Raw genomic sequence first — 18,363 nt, 5'->3', positions numbered from 1 at the left:
TAGTCTGTTCTTCTTCGAAGGAAAGGGACTAGTTCATTGTAGACCACTTTTCCTTCTCGAAGAAGCTGCAATTAAATGTCCGAAAGAAAATTAAGAGGAAAATGCATACTAAAACCTTAAACTGTAAACTTTTGAATAAAACATGCCTTGGGATGTTGGTGATAAGTGGACCTATAAGTGTGAAATGTTCACTACCATTTACTACACATTAACTGTATATTAATCCCTTCCAACTTCCAAGTGTGTTGTATCACGTCCAAAATATGCGTCGGTCGCGACCTTTACCGCCCTGTGGTTGTAACCAAATATGATCGTAGGACTGACGGTCTGAATTACCACGCCTGATTATCATTGAACGCAGCATGGTTCGACGTGTTTCCTTTACGTCATATCGAAGATGGCGGCGCCCCATGCCACAGCCGGCGTTGATGGAGGATGCAGTGAAACAGAGCTTATTCCGTCAGCTTCAGACCCCAGGGATGTCAAGAGACCCCAGTTTGGGACTCGTTTCCTCACGGACCCGCGTCAGGTCTTTCAGCACAACGCATGGTTTGTAGGCTGACTGATATTAAAGAGGACACACAGCTGTTTGTGTTGGCTGCTTCGTCAGCTCAGTCTGTGGTCACAAACATGGACTGTACAGATCAGAACCAGGATATAAATAACCAAAACAATGTGTATCTAATCGTTGTTTAGCCGTGTCTTTTCAACTGTTAAGCCCAACTATAACTTTAGTTATGACAGACCTGTGACGACACATTGTTATTGTCGATAAAGATATTAGTGTTTGTGATAAAAAACCCCAAAAAAACTAGTGACTGGTGAGATAATGACAGCAAAAATAGATGTGTGACTACTACAGGTACAGTTAAGACTTAAAAAGACATGGCATTGCACTTTTAGAAACCCCTTAAATATGTCCTGGCTGGGTGAATTTATTGTCACTATTGTATATAATATTTAAATACAGTGTATCTGACTGGACATCAGCTGATTAGTTCATGCACACCAAGATGCCCGCCATCTTGAATTCAATTTGCCCTATTTCCCAGCCCACTTGACTCTGGAAAGTATCTGTGAAGTGTTTCTGTGCTGTTGTAAATTACATTTCGTCTCCCAGATTGGATGATAACGGGTTTTTTTTTTCTGATTTCAACAGGGATAATGTAGAGTGGACTGAGGAGCAAGAAGCATCTGCGAAGAAGAAAGTCTCAGAAAACAGTCAGCCCCTACCTTCAGAGAAACAAGGTTGTATTGCAAGACTCACTGCTGACATACCGTACATAAATGTTCTCGGCTGACTTTATTCACGGATCAGAAACAGAAGCAGTACCTCTTCTAACAACGAGTACAACGCCGCCCACTGTTGTGAAGGCATTCATTTGTGTCATTTGAATGTTAAAGGATCATTTTTTGAAAAATGATTGTGAAAGTGAACATGTCATCAATGAAGAATGTCTATTTACATTTTGGCATAAACTAGTGTCTTTATTTATCTCTGACATCTGTAGATGATGAATAGCTCTAGGCACGTCACAGAAGCTGACCATAATCTTTCACATAATGATTTAAGCTTTATTTATCAGTTGTTGTATTGATCTGTAATTCATGAAAGATTAATTCGCCCAACTGTCTCACTTTATTTTAAAGAGGAATACGACAACCGGGCGAATGAGTACTGGAATGATTTCTACACAATCCATGAGAATCGTTTCTTCAAAGACCGTCACTGGCTCTTCACAGAGTTCCCCGAGTTGGCCCCACAGTGTAGCCTTAGCCATGACTCCAATCCAGTGGACTCTTGTACAGGAGATGGACAGCAGGATGCTCTCGGCGTCGAACCAACAAGGGGATTGGCAGCTTTGTCCCTCGCTGACGGGGACCTTCCCGGCTCCTCTGCCACATATCGTATTCTGGAGGTAAGGGGAATCATTGAAAGCAAGTTGGTCCGACTTCATCCAAACAATAAAAGACACAGGAAAATCTTTGCTGGAATATTTCACATCTGTCCAGGATGTTTTTATAGTTCTGTTGTGTATCCATTTACCACCTTTCTTTTTTTATTTATAATTTATGTTTTAATTATTTTTTACAAATAAAGCATTTCTAAATATTTTCTTTTAATGGGACCTGTCATTTTGTCAAATATGTTGATGCTTATCAAGTTAGATTTAAAGCCTTTCTAGTGGATATGGGGTAGGTCCTACTAAAACATATTTTCAGCCATTTTTCCTCATGAAGTCAATTCACTTTTTTATTATTTTTAAAAACCTTGTCATATTTTTCCATTTAACTGTTCATGCATTTCTCCTCTGAGTTTTTTTTTCTATTGCTGTATTTGCTGCCATATGTTCTGCAAAGTGGAATAAACAAACTGAATCCTACATGGAAATCTGTTTATTGGACAGGTCGGATGCGGAGTAGGAAACACAGTCTTTCCAATTCTAAAAACCAACAAGTGAGTTCAGTTGTGTTGTTAATATTTTTATAAGCCATGTTTGAGATCTCTCTGCTGTGATGACGACCGTTAAGGGTTTAATTTCAGCTCTTGATTTTGCAGTGACGCGGGACTATTTGTATACTGCTGTGATTTTTCCAGCACTGCGGTGGAGTTAGTCAAGGTGAGATGATGGGATTAATGAAAGTGTGATGTGTTGATTGAAGTATTTATCTCTCGGGTTGTTTTTCTAACTGATGTTGTAACTGTGCCTTCTTGTTATCAGACTAATCCAGAGTACGATCCTGGTCGCTGCTTCGCCTTTGTTCATGACTTGAGTGATGTGGAAGCTAATTACCCAGTGCCCGATGGAACCCTGGATGTTATTGTGCTAATCTTTGTGTTGTCAGCTTTGCATCCCAGCAAGTAAGAGCTTCTCCTCTTGGGTTTTCACTCAGTGTGCAATTATGGAACATGGTGTTAATGTTTCATTCTGTTCCAGGATGCAGGCTTCAATCTCTAGATTAGTGAGGTTGCTGAAGCCTGGGGGAGTGATGCTGCTCCGGGACTACGGGCGCTATGATATGGCACAGCTTCGCTTCAAGAAAGGTCTGTAAGAGTGAAGTCAAGTGAGGTTCCAGTTTGAAAAGCTTTCCAGAGAGGTCCATGTTCCATGGTCTCTTAAAATGTGTTTCACTATGCTGGCTTGCTGGTAGCAACATGTTAGAAACGAATGTTGCATCAAGCTTCACTTAGGCCTCTTTTCTGATTTGGTGCATTTAAAATGACAGTGTGCTATAAAGTAATAGTTTGAACAAGATAATCGACAACACACTGGGTACACATTAGCTGTAGACTAGCTGCACTAGATGTCAGATTCACTACTTATCAATGAACTCTGCAAATCAAAAATGGCTCTGCATTACTACATCTGCAGCGTATTGTACAATAAAATGTGTGCTGTCTTCTTTTATGGTAGGGAGGTGTCTTTCAGAAAACTTTTACGTCCGGGGTGATGGCACAAGAGTATATTTCTTTACTCAAGGTAAAGTCAACGTCTACTGAAATATTTATTTATTTCTGCAGAAAGGGTTCTTTATTTTTATTTCTATATCTATACAAATAATGATGTATCTCATTTTCTCATTTTAGATGAGCTCCATGAAATGTTCACTGAGGCCGGACTCGAGAAAGTGCAGAACCTGGTTGACAGACGGCTACAAGTGAATCGAGGTAAACAGCTTACCATGTATAGGGTGTGGATCCAGTGCAAGTACCGCAAGACTCAGCCACCCGAGACGCAGGGCAGTGATGGAGAAGAAACCCTGCCTGCTTCGAACTTCAATTACAACTGAAACTTTAAGCTCAGATCAAGACGCTGCTGGACTTTCTCACTGACGATGTATGGAAATGAAATGCTCTTTTGTAACTGAGATAAAAGGAACGCCACAAGATAGTTAATTGCCATAAAGGCCCTTAACTTCATTAACTGACATGGGCTTGTGTTAATGCTTCTGTCTCTGATGGTGCTTCAATTCTGCAAGAAATACTATATCTATTTTTGAGTTCAGTAATCAGAGAGGACTTGTTACCCCACATGTTTGTACAATGCCAAATGCTGTTTTTCACAATGTTTTAAAATCAACTTTGCAAACTTTTTTTTTACATGTTGACCGTAAATCTTTTATTTTCTACTGTAATTCAACACTGATCAGAAGTGTTTTAACAATAGAATCCTATTCTTCACAATAAATGTCCTTTCATTGCTTTCCACTGTAGTTTCTTGAATATTAGACACCTTTTGAACCTTTAATGGCTACTTAATGAATTAAATGATTACCTTTTTTGTAACAATGTAACACACTATATTTAAATATATAAATATACTTAATATAGTGTGTTACGTTGGTATTAACGTGAACATAGTGATGTTATGGTGGTTGTGTGGGTGGGCTTTAAGATGCATTGTATTGTATACGAGGGATCTGCCATTGGGACAGGCGTGGACTCAACGGAGGTGAAAATACTTGAACAATCTCACGAGAAAATATGAGATTTTACTGATTATTGTTTACATTGCAAAAAACATGAAATTCGAACCGATTCGATCCGGATTCAGGTGAAAACGCCTGTGACAGCACAACTTCCGAAACAGATTGGTTTCTCCCCTGCGGCGAGGAAGGATCGGAGCTGAACTTCGTGTTGATTGAGCTGAAAAGCCAGGACCCGAAATTCATCTCACCGCCGGGGGAGAAAAGAGGGGTAACTCACTCACGCCAGCCGAAAGACTTCATATACAACCGGTTAGAAACGGAGAGGCTCGCTGTGGTATGGATTAAGATAACATCTCCCATCATGGTACAGAGTTTGGTCCTTGGAGAGAGAGAGATGTGATGGGGATCCCCGCCTAGGCAGTACAGCGAGGCGGGTTTGGGATACCCGGAGTTGTCGAGGCCTCCCAGGGAATCCTCCGTCGTCTACCCTGAGCTACGCCGCGCTCTCCCTTGTCTTGATCGCGACGAGTCAGCACGCGAGGGCCGCGGCTGTTGATGCGGCCTACCCCGGGAGGGTCTGCCGAGCATCAGGGGAAACAACGGGGACGGTTTCTGGGATAATAACAGGCCCGCTGGAGGACCGAGAACACGTTGAATTGCAGTAAGTATCCTGTTAGGATGTCAATAATAAGCTGTATCGGGGCAGATCTCTTGAGTCGTGGCTTGAACACCTGACAACAGAGAAGCGAGAAGATGCTTCTTTTTGACAGGCGATTTAGCGTTAGCATGTAGGCTTCCTAACGCAGCTATCATATGTGTATTCATAAAATAGTGTTTCATTACAGGTGGCAGCTGTGATGTTTTTTTCTTTCCCCTTCTAAAGAGGCATATTTGATTGGGACGATACTCACAAAAAAAGTGCTTCAGTCGGTACATTACTTCACAAAATCAAATCTAATGTTATAAGCTAACCGCTAGCTCTTTGGTTGTAATGCTATGTGATGCCAACATCGATATGATTGTTGCCAATGTTTTCAGTTTGTTTTTCTCGCTGACCATTTACTGGTAATGTTTCAAATCGTTATCCAGATGCTTATGTTATTATCTGAACAAGAACATCCTTACAAGAGTCCACTAACTCAAGATGAAGTACTCGTATGTATCTTGAAATGGTCACGAGTAATATTTATATTTATAAATATTTCATTTAATGCATGTCACTTATATATAGATATATAGACAGACGACGCAGTCATTTACTGGGCGTGCAACTTGCAACGTTAACCTTTGAACAGGTTGGTAAGCTGGTCACTTATTGTCTTCTTGGGTGTGAGGATACTTGGCAATTCCTCCATTAGTGACCTTTCATAACTCTAGCTCCATGCAGTTGTGGCCTTTAATGCCAGGGAGTTATCACATGATGCTATCTTTTTTTATTTTTTTGACAATTACTCCACACATCTGGCCAACGTCTTCAATGCATTAACTATATACATTATTGATGTGTTTGGCCAGGTTTTCACTTTACTGTTTTGAGTATTTCCCCTTGGTGCCTCGGTCAAACACGCATGATAGAGGGAAAACATTATTGTCAGGCTTATTGATGACTCAGAACAGGAATTTTCCACATCCATATAGCTATAAACGGCAATGACTCATCACCACCAATACCCTTTTGAAATAGTGATCTGTCACTCCTACTTAAATATACTAGACTCTGCAAAGTCTTTCTTAATCTGTGCTCTTGTGTCTGCAGCCATGATGGAAGAACTGCATAGCCTGGACCCCCGACGGCAAGAGCTGTTGGAAGCTCGATTCACTGGGGTCGGCGTAGCTAAGGTTTGTGTTACAACCGATCTCCCTAAGGTGGAGCATCTTCTGTGAAATTGCTTTATAATCCCAGATTTTTCTTGATTACACTTTTTTTCTTTTGTGAATCTCCTCCTTTTCTTTGTTTCCTTCTGCTTCACTATCCCTCTGCCGTTTGGCCTGGGGAGGCTTGGCCCCACTCCTTTCCTTTGTCTGTCTCTGGAGAAGGTTGAGCTGTGTCTGTGTTTTTTGGCTGGAGTGATATGGCATGTCTCCCTGGCTGTTGCTGAAGTGCCTGTATATGCAAGTGGCAATGTGCGCCAAAAAAAAATAAAAAAATAAAAGGGCCACAGACGGTACAAGGGTGGCAGCGGGGAGGAAGACTGAAGGTAGAGGAGGAATGCAGAAATAGTTGTTGACCAGGTGTGAGTGGGAGCAGCATTAAGCCCTGCGGCCTCTTGCTTGAAACACGGATGGAGCTGTCTTTGTGGAAGGTGATCTTGGAACAGTTAGGGAGCGAGAGTCAGCGCCAGGAGTGGGCCCTGTGCCAGCCATAGGCAGAGCTGAGCCCAGAGCATGGCATGACTGCTGCCGCAGAGAAAATGGCGCCCCTCGCTAAGGCATTATTCCAAAGCAACCCTGTATGACAAGAGATTAAATGTATGTTGGGGGAAACAATGGATGTAAACGATAACTTTTAATAGAAAAAAGAAAAAAAGCATTGGTAGGTGGTCTTAAAACCCTTCACTGAAACGTCACATAGAAGCGTAGAGTTTCTTCTTGACCTTGAACGGATGCTCTCTCTGTGGTTATTAGACGATATAACTGAAAGGAAAGTTGTAATCCATTCCAGCAAAGAGCTAGGTCACCTTTTGCTTATGCGACAGAGTGCACGGGTACAATGCTGAAAAGTGCATTTCCCTCTCAACATGTCTGATCAAACGGCCCAAGTTATCTCAAGGAGGCCGGGATGCGCGTGAGAAAACAAACAAACAATTCTTGGATCAAGAAAAAGCATCTTGGCTGTTTTGTTTTTTTTGTTGTTGTTTTTTGACAGGCAAAAAAAAAAGAAAAAATGAGTTGGGACCCCGATGAACAGGAGTAAAATGGATGACATTATCTAAAGGTGACAGAGAGAGGGAGGAATACATCCCCCAGCAGCATGCCAAATGTTCAGCCATTTTAGGAGGGTTCAGCGAGGGAGCTCTCGTGTGCTCTGAATGACTAAGTATCTCTCCCTGATTGGACAGTGCCTGCTGAATTCTGATGTGATTCATTTGACTGACAGGCATCACCTAGGGAACCGGTATTAGGGCTGATAGAGGTGTTGCTCCAGGGTGGTGTAAAGTGACGACAGTGTTGGGAGGAACTCTCTGCGGCCTGTCCTTTTTTTAGTTTCCTGCTCCCTCTCACAGGTGCATCCACACACAGCAAGTGCACATGGACTCACAGTCGTGTCGCTCGGCTCTGTTCTCTTCATGCATCTTTGTGTTTAATGGCTCCTTGTGACTTATTGTCCCATCCGTTTGTCCTCAGGGCTCGGGTCAGAACCAGAATGAGTCATCCAATCAGAGTCTATGCAGTGTCGGCTCACTCAGTGACAAAGAGCTCGAGGTTTGTCTCTCTCACTTATGAACGCGTTTTCCTGCCGTCTCTCTGTGTTGCCTGCTTTTATGCGCGGTTGATTCAAACCTTTTTTTTTTTATTTACTCATTATTATTATTTTATTTTTTTTCTACAGACTCCAGAGAAAAAGGCCAATGACCAGAGAGTGAGAAAACGAAAAGCAGACCATTTTGACAGCAGCCAAGGTAGGACTGACCACCTGCTGCCATCCTCTCCACGTGTCTCGCACATCAGTCTCTCTTTAACCCCCCTCCCTCTCTCCTCCTAGGCAAAGCAGGAGCGAGGGGACATAAAATTAGTGATTATTTCGAGGTGAGTGGCAGACGGTTGTTTTCATCTGTTTTGAGCTGATGTGTGTCCAGCAAACCTCGTCCTCCCCGTAAAACTGCTCCAGTGTCGGGTCACTTCTCATTCTTACTCTAGAACCTGCTTTTTCATCCTTGTTGTTAAAAACGGCTTTTCTTCTCCTTCTTCTTCTCCTTCTCCTCCTTCTTCTTCTTCTTCTCTCTTTGTCTGTCAGTTTGCGGGCGGCAGTGGTCCTGGTACCAGTCCTGCCAGGGGAATCCCACCAGTGGTCCGCTCTTCCCCACAACACTCGCTCTCCAACCCTCCTGTCACGGTGAGCAGCGGTTTGCTCTACGCTCGCTCTCGTGCTTTTTTTTTTTTTTTTTTTTGAAATCCCCGACGCTCTTTCCTAGCGCTCTTCTCTTCCATGTTTGTTGTTAACATGATAAATCCACTTGTTCACATGTTTGAATATTCAAGTCAAATTCGACAAATAATTCTGATTCTGATGTCTAGACGTATGTCGTCCATTTTTTAGCAACAATTCACAAAGAACAAGACCCATTAAAAGCAACACGTGCAGAATGTAACCTCATTTCCTGTATACTATTCCTAGTGGGTGTCATCACATTTGATGTTTTGGTCTCATGTGCTCCTACGGCGGACAGATTTTCCGCACGCTCTTTCATGAAGACATGGGCTGTATGTGTGAGGCTTTCATTGGCTGGATGTTTCTGCCTCCTTAGGTGCAGCAGGGGAGTCCGTCATCCGTGAGCTCGGTCAACACGGAGCATACGACGTGTTCGCTGAAGCCCGCCTCTCTTCACGTGCTCCACAAAGCCACGCAGGTAGCGCGCACACGCCCTTTGTTTTGTTTTGAAACTCTTTTCCTCGAATTGAAAAGGATGTATTAAAGAGCAACACGTTTTCAAGAAGTGTTTGTCACCAGAAGACTTTGTTGTTGTGCTACGTTTTATGAATGAGCCATCATTAACAGTGTTTTTGTGCTCACTGTACCCCGTAGTCTGACCTTACCATAGAGAAACTAACAGCAATGGAGAACAACAAGAACTCTGACCTGGAGAAGAAGGAAGGCCGAATAGACGATTTGCTGAGGGTACTAATCTTATTACGTTTGATCCGACTCCTGCTTGCCGTTTTTCTATTGCATTGAGAACCACATTTTCTCTGATTTGTGGCATGTTAGAGCAAACACATTCTCTCTGTCTGTACATGTAGAAACAGTTCTAATCTGGTCACACATTTGACCCGAGCCTTCTCCTGCTTGTTTGCATGATCTGCTCCAGGCTAACTGTGATCTGAGGAGACAGATTGATGAGCAGCAGAGGATGCTGGAACGGTATAAGGAACGCTTAAATAAGTGTGTGACCATGTCCAAGAAGCTGCTGATTGAAAAAGTAAGTTTGTTTAATCGCTTCTCCGATTCATTGTCAGCGGTTCGTCTGCTGACTTCTCCCACATGGATGCATTACAAGTGATTTGAGGCCGGTGTCTTTCTGCCCTTCCTTTAGTCCAAACAGGAGAAAATGGCATGCCGGGACAAAAGCATGCAGGACAGACTTCGACTGGGTCACTTCACTACAGTTAGACATGGAGCTTCTTTCACCGAGCAGTGGACGGATGGATACGCCTTCCAAAACCTTATCAAGTCAGAACATTATACTTCTCCTCGCATGCTTGACCAAATCCTTACCAATCAATCCGAGTAGTTGTCTCAGTAACCTCACTCTTCTATAGGTGACAGTAATGTGTCGTGAATGAATCCGAGTGCACAGGTAAAAGGTGTGACGTGTGACGCCTTTTTCGCGTCATTAAGGTGTGTTTTCTGTTTTCTGTTTTCAGACAACAAGAGAGGATTAATTCCCAGCGAGAGGACATCGAAAGACAGAGGAAGCTGCTGGCTAAACGCAAGCCGCCGTCCATGGCCCAGACTCCACCCCCAAGCCTGGAACAAAATAAACGTAAAAGCAAGGCCAACGGAACAGAAAGTGAAGCGTAAGATGCTTTTTCTTTTTTTTAAATCTCCTGTTTTTCCTTCTCATGTAAATTCACTAATGTACGTTGTGTGTCTTCACAGGTTATCACAGGCAGAGTACCATGAGCAGGAGGAGATCTATAAGCTAAGACTAGGCCATCTAAAGAAGGTATGGTTCTTGTGTGTCTTTGATTAGTATTTTGGATCTGTGCAGGTTTAAATGTCGGTTTGTTTTTGGTTTGCAGGAGGAGGCAGAGATCCAGGCGGAGCTGGAGAGGCTGGAGCGAGTGCGAAACCTGCACATCCGCGAACTGAAAAGAATCCACAATGAGGATAATTCTCAGTATGTTTTCCTTCTTTGCGTCTCAACTTAGTCAGTAATGACTCCCAAAGGACTCACTTTGACAACTTGTTTCCAAACCTGTGCAGATTCAAAGATCACCCTACGCTAAATGACAGATACCTGCTACTCCATTTACTTGGAAGGGGAGGTTTCAGTGAAGTTTACAAGGTGAGACAAACATCAACTTTACCTCTTTTTGATAACAGCTGATGCTTGTATGAATACAAGAGCATCTGACATTATTGAAATCATCAATTTAGGGAGAAAAGCCTTGATTATAAATAAGGGTAACGTGTCATCAGTATGTGCAGAATCTAACTTTGGGTAATAAGCACTGAATACCATTTTTTGCTGCTTTAAAAGTGATGCATTATGAGGGAGTTGAGTGTCTGTCAAAAGTGTCATATTTACCGTAAATACTTTTCATTAACACCATTTAAAAAAAACAAAAAAACAAAAAAAAACTATAAGCTGAAAGTTGATTTTGCTTGTTGTCAAGTTTCTGATCTTTAAAGGGTCTGATGTTCAGCCTCAAGCAGTCGCCAGCAGAACTGAGTGAGGGCAGTGGTCGAGCAAGAGAGAGAGAGAGAGAGTCATTGATGGAAAAAAAACAAAACAGGGGCGAGCCAGAGAAATAAGACCTAAAGAACAAACGTATACAGCCACACCTCGCTCTGCCCTCCGTCACACCTGCAGCTTTTGTACAGCAACAGAACTACAGTGTTCATTCTGAGGCCGGCAGATTGCCACAGTTTTTCCTCACCCCTTGGGCATCTCATAAAAATGCACATGGCACCTTTTAGCGTCTGTTGCAGGTAATCTGAGACGAGAGACAGCGGAGTCGCCCGGTCGCTTACAGTCGGCTTTCCAATCAGAAGCCCCCCTTTTTTTTATTCCCCCCAGACTTTACGCGAAAGCACTTAGCTCAGAACTTCTTTTTTCATTCGTGTTGATTCCTCGGTGGCGTACTGTTCTTCCACTAGCCTGTGAAGTCACGTCACATTTCAGCTTTGTGGAAGCACGGTTTAGATGGCCGTTAATTATTGCACGTCATGACGTTGGCCTGAACGGGACCAGCGATGACCAAAACACAGAGAGGATCAAAATGATGAATTGATTTTAAAAAAAAAATAAAAATTTAAAAAAATGTCTGTGCACCTTAACCTTCACAGAAAGAATCTCTGCATTAGTTGTATAATTAGTATTGCCTGTATCAAATGTGTTTTCTGAAGTACCTCTATGTGAAGTTTTGTTTTTAAAACCAACTAAGTGAGCGGTTTCCAAAGAGGTAGCTCTAGTCTTTGTTTGTACGACTATTTTTTTTATGGGAGTTTAAAATCTGCTACGGTTGTGTTAAACTGGGGGAAAGGTTCTCGAAGTCTTCATGCGACTCTAGTTACATACCGAAAAAGAATGCTTTGTTGTCTCTGAACATTACACTTAGCTGACATTAACATTTGGAAGTCGGTGATTGTGCCAGAGTGTGGGAGACGGTCCAGGAATCTGCCGTCATCGCTGTGAATGTGATGAATGAACGCAGCCGTTTAGTGGGAGTCTCACTGCTGCTCAAACCGAGTAATCCCAAAGGCATTTCCTAACTAATACAACGCATTTACTTTCCAGGCCTTTGACTTAACGGAGCAGAGGTATGTCGCAGTCAAAATCCACCAGTTAAACAAGAACTGGAGGGATGAGAAGAAGGAGAATTATCACAAGTGAGTGTGCACATGTTGTAACATTCATGCGGTGTGTTAACCGTGGCTCAAAGGAATGTTCCGTTTAGCATTTGTTACGTGGTGTAATGAACAAGTCAAAAGGAATGATGTCCTTATTTTATTTTCTCCTTTTGCAGACATGCATGCAGAGAATATAGAATCCATAAAGAGCTGGACCACCCACGAATAGTTAAACTCTACGACTACTTTTCGCTCGACACTGACTCGTGAGTAAACACCAGGGATGATAGCGCGTCTCTCTGCCTTCTTACACTGTACATTCTGACGAGCATGCAGGAGTTTAATCAAAGAGGCGGACTATTTATTAAAGTCGTTTTGTTCCCATACAAAGTTCCTTCAATCTTTTCCGTGTTTCCTTGGGGACTAGGTTCTGCACAGTCCTGGAGTACTGCGAGGGCAATGATCTGGACTTCTACCTGAAGCAGCACAAACTGATGTCCGAGAAAGAGGGCCGCTCCATCATCATGCAGATAGTTAACGCCCTCAAGTACCTCAACGAGATCAGACCACCCATCATCCACTACGACCTCAAACCCGGTGCGTCTGCACACCGCAGCCGTTTTTTTTTTTTTACAGTCTCACTCTCTTCATTTTCGTTTCTCTTCGAGAATGAACTCTGGAGACGTCCCAGACAACATCTTAGAGAGAGCAGCGCAGATTTGGGCTCTTCACACATTTATTTATTTATTTATTTTATAATATCTTCAGTTTTCTTGCAGAAAATGTATCCATATACAGAAAATCTTCCTTACAGTTCATTTGTATAACCTTTTGTGGCAGCTCTATGCTTGCAGAGAGGTCGTTCGAACTCCTTGATGTGTTGCCTGCACCTTTTAATGAATTCATTAGCCGCTTTATGGGCAGATGCACAATTTGGTTTTTAGGCTAGACCCAGTCCTTTTTCTGTTTTGAAAAGAAGCTGGTGCAGCAAATTGATGAAAACATTATACATTTGGATGGTTTGGCATCTCATCCATCTTCTGCCAAGTATTCCATCGACGCTCCTTAAAACATGTTGCGTGTGTTTTACATCTGCACTCAGGAGGGATTTAACAGAACTTGAGTGCTTTTTGACTAAAGAGGCGAAATTTAAATCTCAACTGTGCTCCGGCTTTTCATTTACCCCTGTCGATCATTTCCTCCCTCTGATCAGGTAACATCCTGCTGGTGAATGGCACGGCCTGCGGCGAGATTAAGATCACCGATTTTGGTCTGTCCAAGATCATGGATGATGACAGCTACAACTCAGTGGACGGGATGGAGCTGACATCGCAGGGAGCGGGGACATACTGGTGAGATTTACGCTGGAAGATGACACACTGCTGCAGGGCTGCCATCAAGCGTGATTTATTCATTCGTGCTGTTTCATTTTACCGCTGAGCATTACTCGGGTCAAATTTATATCATGTTGTCAGGGATGAAGTAGTTCTCCACGCCTGTGCTTTTCCCACCTTACAGAGAACTAGAAAGCCACAGTCATTTGATGTTTGGAGAGTTGTTGCTATACAGAGGTGAAATAGCAGATACCTAATGTTTTTAGTATGAAGGGTTTATTAGATTCATAATTTGAATGGAGCTAAATAAACCTCAGACATGAGAGCACCTTTTTTAAGCACCATGGGAAAGATAGAATCTTGTATTTTCCCAAAGTGAAACACAGTTAAAGGGCAAAAAGAAAGCATTTCAGCAGGGCTAATAATGCTAATAGCCTGATGTAGAGCAGGAGTTTGACGCTTCCTATTTGAACACTTTGAACCTCACTCCACGCTTCCGCGCTCGAGTGTAACCTCTGATGTGACAGTCTCGTATCCGTACTCGTCACGGTGTAAAAAAGCAGCGGCTCTGAGAACTCGGCTCGGCACGCGGAGATGCGTCGTGTGCGTGTGGTCACGATGTTTGACTGCACACTGTTGTTTCTATTTAGCCTCAAGAAGCACCATGATAAAGAGTGTTAGGGCTTTACACACATGGGATTTAATAACGGCATCAGTGGAAGATGTGATGTATAATGTTCCCAGCACAGAGTACAGTCATGTATTAGATGATGCAGGCTTGACTTATTTAGAAAAGATATCAAGTAGTAAATGTATCCGTATGTAAATTAAAGTATAGTGACAGTCCTCTACATATCTTCATTTTTTTCTCTGTATAAACGCTTTGTTTAGTAGGTGGGTTTTTTTTTTTTCTTTTCTTTTTTTGTGTCCTTATGATGATGATGTAGATTAGGATATTGAGGATTATGCGAGATTGGAATAACACTGGCTTCAACTTCCTTTGTAGCTGAAGTAAAATGTATTTTCTATTTTTTTTTCAGTGTAAGTACATTTTTACTACCATACCAGGTGTTCAAGTGCGTCCTTCAAAATAAGATGCTTAACTCGTGTTGGGGACTTCAGGGCATGAGAACGAAATGCACCTTCAAACAGATTGATACCCTTTGTCTCTTTCAGGTATCTGCCGCCTGAGTGCTTTGTGGTCGGAAAGGAGCCGCCAAAAATCTCCAACAAGGTGGACGTGTGGTCTGTGGGCGTCATTTTCTACCAGTGTTTGTACGGCCGCAAGGTAGGAGTGACACACTGAGGAAGACATGCTGTACAAAAGTTAATGGAGTTTTAGTTGTACAAATACAAAGAAAAATCAGTCATAGTATTAACCTTGGTTTTTTTTTTTATGCAGTTAGTCTGTATACTCGTCTAAACCTCATCTCTGTATGTATCAACAGCCGTTAGTGTAAACAAAAAAGCTTCATCAGCAGAAAGTTGTTTGAAGGTGGAAACTGAGCTTGTGTGATTTATGTTTTTTTATTTTTTATTTTTATTTTTTTTTCTCATCAACACTTCTTCTTTGCTCTCCAGCCTTTTGGCCACAACCAATCCCAGCAGGACATCCTGCAGGAGAACACCATACTGAAGGCAACCGATGTGCAGTTCCCCCCTAAACCAGTAGTCACACCTGAAGCCAAGGTACTGGACTTTATCACCTGAATGCTGTCGTTTTCTCAAGCTAATGTTTCTGTCACATTATTCGCAATTTCTTGAGTCTTTATATCGTAACAGTTCATGTTCACATACATAGTTTTATTGTGTGAATGTGTATCTTTTCACTGGAACATTTCAAAGTGCTTAATAGATTCTTTTTCTCACTTCCCTCTCATTCTGTGTCTTTAGGCCTTTATAAGGCGCTGTCTAGTCTACCGTAAGGAGGACCGCATCGATGTGCACCAGCTGGCCAGTGACCCCTTCCTTATGCCCCACATCCGCAAGTCGGTGGCCTCGTCGGGCACCTCAGGCATGGCTGTCGCCTCCACCTCCAGTTCCTCAAACAGCAGTGCCTCAAACTGAGCACCGACCCTTAACTGACTGAAGCTGATCTGTTTGAAAGAGTGGGGTAGTGGTGACACCGTACTGTGTCCTCCCCCTTCCAACAGCATCCCACCTTGCCACGAAGAGCCCGAGAGAAACTGGTCGGACGATGGCAAGGGGTGGGTGAGAAGTCATGGAGAGGGTTGAGAAGGGAGACCCCTCGTCACCCGTCACATGTCCACCCACCCCAGCCTACCTGTCCTTCTTTTCTCAAAAAGGGTGGCATTTGTCCTAGGGGTTCAAAGCCCTGGACGACTCAATACAGCAAGGGGCGTGGTTTGGCACTTTGTTGGTGAAAGTAGGGTTCGGTGTTTTGGGTTAGTCTTTTCTGCTTAAAAAAAAGAGAACATAAAAAGAAGTATAGAACTGCTTCAGCTTGGCCAGATGGGACTGCGGAAGGCCTCATACCCATGTGCACTCACACAACCATGCATGAGCCATTCTGGTCCGAGGTTGTCAGAACTCCCCAAGAGCAAACATTTTGTTTGTACTCATCTCCTAAAACTTTTCTGAATAAACTGGTCTGGCCCATTATTGTTGAAGGCTAAATATCTCTGGCACTACGTCATCCCAACCCGCTGTTCTGGGATCCCCTGCCCGGCTTAAATTCCAGACCCAGATGGTTTGTGACGAGGAGGGGAGAAGCTACTATCCCCTATAGCCACCCGCCGCCCCCCTTTTCTCCTCGTCAAACTTTTGTGACCAAAGCTTATAACTTCCAGCTGGTGGCAGTGTTCCACCTCAGTTTTTATATCGAATGGTTTTAGAGTCGTGTTGCTTGATATTGAGTGGAAGACGATGAGAAGCGACCCCTTTTACATTTTTTTAAAAAACCTTTCAATTTGACCAGTTTTATGGAGAAAACTGTTGTGTTTTTCAAGTTGCCTTTAACTAGAACTGTTATTGTTTGATTGACCCCCAACCATAAACACATATTTATTTAGGTATGTTTGAATTTATTTAGGCCAATTAAATGCAAAGGACTGGTTCTACCTTACAGTACCGTTGGGGGGAGATTGGGCCTTGGCAGAGAGTTGCATAAACCATTAAATACAATTGGTTAAAATACGTCTGTTGTTCTGGACTTCTGTCTGACTTTCTTTTCCATAAATGCCTTCTTTTGAAGTTCCAACTTTTAACTTTCAGCTGGCAGTGTATTCATATTCAGACTTTGGGTTTCTTTTGACTTTTCAAAGCTTTACAGGCTCTGAACAAGTTAATCCATTCAAATGGATTAGCTGTCATCTTCCCCTCAGTAGATTTTTTTTTTTTCTTATTCAGAATGACTTTATATAATCTGATGAGTGAGTAAATGGACAGAACAGCATATCCACTGACAGAAAAAAAAAGTCTGTAAACCCAAAACTGTAAAGCCATGCTGATCAGGACTGATCCGTACTCATAACACTTCTGTCAAGAATTAAAGGATAAACCTGAAAAAAAACACACAAAAAACTTGTGTTTACCGTAGTTCATATTTCTCCTTATTTACTTTTATGGTGAGTTGAATATATTAGTCATAAAAAAGCATTCTTGCACCAAAACTGGGCTTCATGCATAGCTCCATAATAGGCCAAGAAAATGATTTCCCAGACTTTGAGGAAACAGATCTCGAACAGTATTTTTTTTTTTCACCTGAACATATAATTACATTTATGAAATGCATCCACTTTTTGGCAGCTGCATCTTGACATTCAGACTTTTTAGCTGCAGAAGCAAGGTATACAGGACATCCCTGAAACAAGCTTCCTTTGGATGTCTAATTTGCCTCATGTTACAGGCCGGACCCTTCCAACCAAAAGAGAAACCTTAAATTGTCATCTTGTGTTCCTGATCTCATGTTTGTTTCAAAGCTATAGTCTGGACAAAAGGACAACACACCTCAACCTCCTCCTGTGAGACAAAGATAAAGCTAAAATATCCCTGTGACAGGCACTTACATTTTGCAAAAATACAATCAGGTTCTGTGCAACAGCAATAGAATTGAAAAGCTGCAGTGTTGATGCCAGACTGCATCTGCCATTTAAAACACATTTAACATACTGATAGAACTGCAACGATTCCTCAGGTGTACAGTCCACGGCAGATTCAGTTTGAACCAGACAATCGAGGTTATTGAACTTCATACCTGCTGTCACTGCTCTACTCTCCTCATCTAGGGCACACGGTGCTGTGGTACCTTTGAAACAAATCTGTCAATCATGACATTTTCTACCTTTTTGTCGCATCTAATAATAGGGACAACCTCTGCTCACCCATCAACCACGACCCCTTGTTCTGACGTCCTACTTAAACTAACTAAAAACTATTCTCCCCAGTTAGGTTCAGCAGTTGTCAATTCATACTAAACAGCTGATTTCCATTTTTTTCTGAATGTATTACCTGACAGTTTCCTCAAACTCTCTTAAGGCCAACTGCTGAAAATCCTTTAAGAAAGGCTACCAGCCTGTTTTTTGTCTGAACAACCATCAAAACCAGAGCCCTTCTTGCCTCTTTGTTCCATTCTGCTGCTTCAACACCTAATGCTCATCTTTAAACTTTACAGTTTACTACAATAATGCTGCTATCAACCAGCCTCCAGATGCTTTGAACAAGGAACATGGGTTGAATCTCCCCAACCCCCCTCAGGATGCAAGAGAAATTCATCTCTTAATGATATAACCCACTGTGTGTTCCAAATCTTCAACAGGTTGTGGTAAGATGACAGCTCTTCTCTGTCTGTCATTGGGCTCTTCAACTAAATGAACAAGACTTATGCCAGCAGATCAACTGTTA

General features: G+C 42.4%; 1 protein-coding gene across 2 annotated transcripts; it reads left to right on the top strand.

Annotated features, from left to right (window-relative positions):
• The first annotated feature begins 356 nt into the window (after positions 1-356).
• tlk2 (tousled-like kinase 2) lies at positions 357-16,656 on the top strand. 2 transcript variants are annotated; one of them, XM_079366788.1, is made up of 28 exons: positions 357-549; positions 1,160-1,248; positions 1,651-1,919; positions 2,409-2,458; positions 2,561-2,621; positions 2,724-2,863; positions 2,940-3,050; positions 3,421-3,482; positions 6,188-6,270; positions 7,777-7,854; positions 7,982-8,051; positions 8,135-8,178; positions 8,387-8,485; positions 8,898-8,999; positions 9,176-9,268; positions 9,459-9,569; positions 9,684-9,820; positions 10,015-10,167; positions 10,250-10,316; positions 10,393-10,490; positions 10,577-10,658; positions 12,114-12,205; positions 12,343-12,432; positions 12,594-12,763; positions 13,380-13,518; positions 14,677-14,788; positions 15,082-15,189; positions 15,394-16,656. In XM_079366788.1, the coding sequence occupies exons 1-28, from the start codon at positions 398-400 to the stop codon at positions 15,565-15,567; spliced, it is 3,036 nt and encodes a 1,011-aa protein (XP_079222914.1). In that variant the 5' UTR covers positions 357-397; the 3' UTR covers positions 15,568-16,656. The 2 variants fall into 2 exon arrangements, with proteins under 2 accessions (XP_079222914.1, XP_079222913.1); XM_079366787.1 differs by lacking the exons at positions 357-549; positions 1,160-1,248; positions 1,651-1,919; ... (3 more) ...; positions 2,940-3,050; positions 3,421-3,482 and adding an exon at positions 4,390-5,092.
• Positions 16,657-18,363: the final 1,707 nt, after the last annotated feature.

The sequence above is a fragment of the Symphodus melops genome (genome assembly GCF_947650265.1).
Source record: "Symphodus melops genome assembly, chromosome: 17".
Classification (NCBI taxonomy): Eukaryota; Metazoa; Chordata; class Actinopteri; order Labriformes; family Labridae; genus Symphodus; species Symphodus melops.
The sequence above is the reverse complement of the archived record's forward strand: the minus strand, read 5'-3'. Positions and strand labels throughout refer to the sequence as shown.

Coding starts and splice junctions, on each gene's coding strand:
- tlk2 (XM_079366788.1), top strand. CDS start 398: ATGGCGGCGCCCCATGCCACAGCCGGCGTTGATGGAGGATGCAGTGAA. Junction 7,855..7,981: donor TCAGTGACAAAGAGCTCGAG/GTTTGTCTCTCT, acceptor TTTTTTCTACAG/ACTCCAGAGAAAAAGGCCAA. Junction 8,052..8,134: donor CCATTTTGACAGCAGCCAAG/GTAGGACTGACC, acceptor CTCTCCTCCTAG/GCAAAGCAGGAGCGAGGGGA.